At 34.6% G+C, this 6,736-nt stretch overlaps 1 protein-coding gene across 1 annotated transcript; it reads left to right on the top strand.

Moving 5' to 3' along the window:
• Nucleotides 1-1,255: 1,255 nt before the first annotated feature.
• LOC21400575 lies at nt 1,256-6,159 on the top strand. The gene is made up of 9 exons (XM_010097475.2): nt 1,256-1,483; nt 2,121-2,257; nt 2,544-2,699; nt 2,853-2,958; nt 3,140-3,322; nt 3,658-3,817; nt 4,073-4,398; nt 5,128-5,217; nt 5,548-6,159. Exons 2-9 carry the CDS (start codon nt 2,243-2,245, stop codon nt 5,613-5,615), a joined length of 1,104 nt encoding a protein of 367 aa, XP_010095777.2. The 5' UTR covers nt 1,256-1,483; nt 2,121-2,242; the 3' UTR covers nt 5,616-6,159.
• Nucleotides 6,160-6,736: the final 577 nt, after the last annotated feature.

The following is a 6,736-nucleotide window of genomic DNA, read 5'->3' as shown; positions in this document are numbered from 1 at the left end:
AAATAAAGCCGTACGGTTTACAGCGAACGCTGTAAAAAACCGAAGCCGCGGACACGTGGAGATGATGCCGCTACTTGATATTTCATATTTCCATCTCACTCTGCTGTTTTTCTATTCTATTTAATAATAAATAATATATTTCCATGCAATTTATTATTTTTCCCTTTTGTTCTTTTTCTCTTTCGCGGTAAAGTTGAAATAGAGCTGTCAATGGCGACATCCTATCCATATTTACCGGAAGTCTTGGTAAGAACTAAGAAAGACTGCACTATAGATCATGATTACATCTATAAAAAACATCAGGATCTTTAATAATTATGATTATAGATTAACAAATTTCATTAGCATGAATAACGTTGAGATTTAATTTATATCAAATTAGTTGTAAACTAAATTTTTAATTTTTAATTGAAATAAAATCTATAAAAAAATATGCTATCCGGAATATGGTAATTCACTTATCACAATATTTTTATTGATAAATTTTATGGTCATCTTTTTAGTATCATTTATTGATATTATGCCTTATATTTTTCGTTTAGAAATTAAGGAGCATGCAAACATTTGACATAAATGAGAAAAAGAGCTTTTTATGATAAGGTTGAACGTTAAATCTGATCAGAATTATATCAAAATAAAAAAAAATACAAAATTGTTAAAATTTAATAATTAAAAACACAAGCTTTTATTATTTGCTACCCTATTTGTAGAAGTCTCATAAAAAATGTAGTTTGAAAAATATTACAATATACATTGTCAAAAAATATTAGAAAAAAAGGCATTTAAAAATGACATTTTCACTATTCAGCAAAAGAAAAAAAAAGACATTTTCACTTAATTATCTTAATGACTTACTTATTTACTTTTAAAAATCAACTTTGTTTCCCTTTCAAAAAAAGAAATTACGCTTTTTTGTTTGGATAATTAAAAAAAAAGTCTTATTTTTGAAAATTACTCTTTTAGAAATAGACAAACTCAGTGAGATTGTTTAAGGCAAAGTTGACCGTGTTACTATTCTTACGCCATTTATTATTATTGCACCAACAAAAATATTATTTTATTTAAAAACTTTTCCCTTTAGAGAGTTTCTCCTTCTCGCAGAATATTTTCCATGAAAATAGAAAGTATAAAAGCCGAACACATTTCCAGTTCGTTAGAGATTTTCTCTCCACTTTTATAGAATTTTCATCTCCTTTTCTACTTAATAATATCATGTAATGTCATAGCAAACCGACTTGCTATTCTCGAATTCCTCATGTTTTCCTCTTTCTTTCTATTTTAATGCCTTTCCAAACTTATTTTAAACCAGTTCTTCAACTCTGAAGTTTCTTCTTTTGTTTCTTTTTCCTTCAAATTTGTTGAAACTCTTTTCGGTGAGATATTTTTCCGAATCTTCAGCTTCAGAGAGGAACTGGGTTTTTCTTAATTCGTCGAAATAAAGATTGTTCTTTCAGTCTCGGGAGATTCAGAATCTGGGTCCGAGGTAATATTCGCTGGATCTTTATCTTCTTCCTCTAGATTTTTTTTTTCAAAACTTTTTTGCTATTAAAAAGATTTTTCATAGTTAATAATTAAGATTTGTCTTATTTAATTTTTAAGTAAACTTGGGGTTGGATCTGGTGATATTTTTTTTTAGTTGCTTTATCTTAAAATATTCAGTGCTTAACGTTTAATAATGCCATTATGTTAATTAAACACGTGTTAGTTTACGATGGCTGAGAGCTTCGTTTTTGTTCATATGGATAAGTATGGCAAAGAGAGAATATTCCGAATATAATTTTTTTTTGGAGTTTCTTCTATTTGTTTCGCGAGAAAGTTCAAGATTTTCACGGGATTTGTCGGAATAGAACTCCTTTGGAATGTTGCCACTAGTTGGTCCAACAATTGATATTCGTTGTGTCGAATTCTCACATCTGTGATTGCAATGAGACGATTAATCATCGTACTAATATATTATAGCAAAAATTTCTTTTTTTTTTTAATAAGCTTGTTCTGAAATTCTGTGGACTATTAGAATGTGTAAAAGTACCAACTTTTGATACAAATGGTAACACAGGGGTTTACTCTTTAATGTTTTGGAAGTTTATAGTTTGTTTATTTTATTTTGTTGCATTTTTCAGGTTAAAAGTGCCTCAATTTATGAGAAATACTACAAAAAGGTTTACATTAGTGCCCACAAGCTTAGCTGGAGAGGAATACCAAAGCCATACAAAGAGATGTGGTCAGCCTGCATTCAGCTGAAATGAAGACCTTACAGGTCTTTGGGCGTAAAAAAATAAAGTCATTTTCTTTAAGTTTCTGTAATGCTTTGATTTCTCACTTGCCTTTCCTAGACCAAAAATTACCAAGTTATTAATATATGTTAATTAAGTTGGTAAATGAATCCTATAATAACTTGAGTTGGACTTGTTTATTTAAGCTGTATAATTAAATGTGTGGTTTCCTGGAAACAAAAAGGAAAAGAAAACAAAAGATTTTGGATTTATTGTTTATGTTGGTATTGGTTCTCACTAGAATGACAAGACCATATGTGGGATTTACAGAACACACAAGAGGTACCATCAGCTTCCCAAGTTTCACATGATTCCCAGGGCGACCAACCTCCAAACCTCAAAACTGAGGCACCAACAACGGATTCTGCTTCAATATCAACTCCGAGCAATGATAGTAAGAAAGTTTCGCGCCAAGATATCGAACTTGTAAGCCCGTGGATTCCATCAGTTTCTATTTCCTGTCTTTTCATGTTTTTCTTGTAACGTTGTATTCTTTTACCAATCATGTTTGAGGACGAGTTTAGCAATCTAGTTCCTTAAGTTTTGTCTTCATGATCCTCAACAACATTGCTATTGCAGGTCCAGAATTTAATAGAACGATGTCTACAATTGTACATGAATAGAGATGAAGTAGTAAAAACCCTCTTGACCCGTGCGAGGATTGAACCTGGATTTACGTCGTTGGGTAGGCATTTCGAAACATATTCACAAGTCTTTTGTGTTGACTATTATGTGCGCATGAAGTAAAAAGTTGAAAGGCTACAAATATCAGATATTGACTGTAAAGATTTTCCTTTAAGCATCGATAATCAGGCAGGTTCTGTCGTATCTTTTCATTTATATATTTATTTGTTTCTTTATTTCAGTATGGCAGAAGTTGGAAGAAGAGAATGCAGACTTTTTCAGAGCATATTATATAAGGTTAAAATTGAAAAGACAAATCCTTCTGTTCAATCACTTGCTTGAGCATCAGTATCATCTCATGAAGTATCCTATGCCTCCAAAGGTTCCTTTGGCCCCTATACAAAATGGAATTCATCCAATGCCCGGTAACTTCTCATCCTATCTGATATGGTTGTCTAAAAGCAGAAGTTAACCCTGTATAGACCAAAAGAAAAGAAAAAAAAAAGGAGCGGTTTGAAGAGGAAAAGAAGAGGAAGCATTGCAATGTTTCTAAATAAGCTAGTGTTCGTGGTCATACTACTGGATTCGTGCTATTCTGCGAATGTGTTATTGTCTACATTTATAGAAAGTTGTATCTTGCTAATTGAAAATGACAAGTTTTGTCACGTCAGTTGGCATTAAAAAATTAGTACGCCTAGAGCATTAGTCATCTGATATAGCATTCTACATTGTTATTTACCGCCACTTTTTCGCGGTGCAGTTAACAACTTACCAATGGGATACCCCGTCCTACCACAGCATCCGATGCCAGCAGCAGGTCAACTACATCTTGACTCTATGGGCATATCAAACTGTCATGTGGTTAATGGAGTCCCTGCACCTAGCAACTACCATCCTATTAGAATGAATTCTGGCAATGAGTAAGAATCATCCCGTTTTCATTCTTTTTTCCTCTCACAATGAAGATGAAGGCATCAGTAGTGTTGGACCCCACAGCTCACAATTGAGGGACCTACCCCTCTCCCCTTCCCTAATTATTTTATGTGTATTATATCAAACTTCATAAGACATGGTTGGACAATATCGCCTTGTAGGTTTCTACCTATGTTTTCTTTTTTGCTTGATAGAAATTGTGCTAATGGCAGCTGCTTTTGTTATTGACTCCATGTTCAAAGTATGGTGATGGACACCAGTGGTGCTGACGTGGCTTCCGTCATCCCACCAAGCAGTGGCATGTCTTCCATGTCGGAGATGCCTGTGAGCCCGACATCGGTGGCATCCAGCGGCCACTTCCCCTTCACTGCATCGGAAATTTCAGCAATGGGTGTAGATACATCAGCTCTTGACACGGCATTCACGTCTGACGTAGCGAGTTCGGTCGGGTTGCAGCTTGCACCTGATGGTGGGGCCGGAAACTCTCGGGATCCCCTAAGACCATTGGACCAGATTCAGTGGAATTTCAGCTTATCAGATCTTACAGCAGATTTATCAAACTTAGGAGGTAACACATACTGTTAATATCATTCATGAACTGACTCAAGTTTTAGGCCTTTTATTAATATAGTTGTTGGGAAAATTTGCCTAAAAACTTAAGCAAATAACAGAGAACGAAAAATAACGAACGAAAAATAAAACAAAATTCACACCACGAATTTTATACAGGTTCACCAATTTAGCTATGTTTATGCCGCTCAGATTCCATTAATTAGTTGAAGAAATTCTTTACAGAGAAAAATCACTCAATCTCACTTTGTATTTTTCTGACGCTCAAAAGATGTTTCCTAGGCTCACACATTAATTTTCTCTCAGAAAATTCGTCACAAATAAATCCCCTAACATTAGGTATTTATAGAATCCCAAAACAAGTGAGGAAACCCCAAAAAATAGGCCCAAAACCGACCTAGGCTGACTTGGTACGCGCCCCGGCGCCGCGGCGCCCATCCCTTGGCGTTGCGGTGCCACTTTGAATCGGCCCATGTGTGCTGCGGTGTGTGCGCTGGCTCTGCGGCGCTGCACTTCGGCACTGCGGCGCCACTTCGAATTGGGCCAGCATGCTCGCTGGTGCTGCTCCTTGGCGTTGCAGAGCGCCGCGGCGCTCTTCTTCTGGTGCCACGGCACTGGCCTGCAACACAAGGCTGCTGTGCAGCCGTCCTAGCTCCATTTTCTCCACTTTTTCTTCCGTGCATGATTAGGCTCCATCTTCAACAATAGTGTCGTGTTATTTTTGCAGATTTAGGTGCCCTGGGAAACTACTCTGGTTCACCTTTTCTGCCATCGGATTCTGAAATCTTACTAGACTCTCCAGAGCAAGATGATATAGGTAAGCTCTACTGTATATGTTGAAAAAATGTTCTTAATTTACATCTTAGTGATTTTTGATCTTCAATCATAGGTAAACATGATTTGTTTGCTATTTCCAGAAGGGCTTGTGAGTTTGTGATGTTCATATATGAATAATAAGAATAATATCCCATCATTAATTTCGATGATGCATATTTTTAGCCCCTGTTTGTTTCATAGGTTCGAACTAAATCTTTTTGCTACAGTTTACAAAATTTAATTTTCAAAATTATGAACCAAATGGGCTATTTGTCTATCTAGGCTGTTTCTTTGTGAAGGTCAACGTCTGATAACTTTTTATCAATTTCAGTTGAGGACTTCTTTGCGGATTCTGTTCCCGGGCTGCCATGCTCTCAATCAGACGAGGAAAAGAGCTAAGGCAAATGATGCTCCTTTTCACTTTAATGTTATACGTAGGAAGAAGTTTAGATCCCTTCAATAAGAATTTGCTATTAGTTAGCCGTAATTTCTTTGAACTTAGTTTTTTTTCTTCTAATCCTCAAAAAACTTCATCATTTGAGAACTTGAGGATCATAACTAGTTTTGTATTTGGGCATGTTGTCAACATTGCCAACTAGGTATTCCCTGAATTTATTTCTCGAAAGTCAGAATAGATCAATGTCACTTCTTTGAATCTTAGTTTGATTAACCAAACTCAGGGAAAGAAATAAACAACTTGTTCTTGAGTGTAAAACAACATCATACGATGGTGTTTCAACTATGATAGTGACAAAAAAAACTCGTCAAGTGGCAGTTGATACAACTTCATATGATGAATCTTGCTATGCTCGTTGCCATCTCAAAGTGTTTTTATTTTATTTTTTTTTTATGCATATACACACATATGTGATGGAAGTCTATGAAAGTGATATTGATGTACTGTTTGGATTGTTATCCTTATTTTACAGATGACTTTGGAAAATCTATCTCGCTTCTATAGTTTTGCATCCTTTTACAGCTTACTAGAATTGTGCCACTCTTAAGTTAACATATAAAAGGAAGGGCATAAATCTTACCTTATTGTCTTTAAAAGACACTTCTCGAGAACCAAAATACCACTCAACATAGTACTAACGTTTATGCTATTAGTAAAAAAAACATGTGAATTAAAAAAATAATCTTGAGTGGTACAAACTTATATTTTGAGTTGGTAATAAATGTTGAGTGGTACAAACTTATATTTTGAGTTGGTAAAAAAAGAGAAAAAAAAAAAAAAAAAAAAAAAAAAAAAAAAAAAAATTAGTTTGTGTAATTTTCTCCAAGATTTTTCTATTTTGTTTTTACCCTTTCTTAAGATTTATCTCACTTCTCAATTAGGTTTTTGGTTGATATATTAGGCTTTTTTCCCCTTTGTCTACGAGGAGAAATGTGACTGCCTATTTCTCAACTTCAATTTGAAATCAGGTTACAGAATCACATCAAAAAGTAAATACGACTATTGTGTTTTTGCCTACTTGGTTGATATATAATTTGAGACTATTAAATATGAATGTTTACCT

The sequence above is a fragment of the Morus notabilis genome, unplaced genomic scaffold, assembly GCF_000414095.1.
Source record: "Morus notabilis unplaced genomic scaffold, ASM41409v2 Scaffold355, whole genome shotgun sequence".
NCBI classification, from domain to species: Eukaryota; Viridiplantae; Streptophyta; class Magnoliopsida; order Rosales; family Moraceae; genus Morus; species Morus notabilis.
Note: the sequence above shows the minus strand (reverse complement) of the source record. Positions and strands in the feature narration are given on the sequence as shown.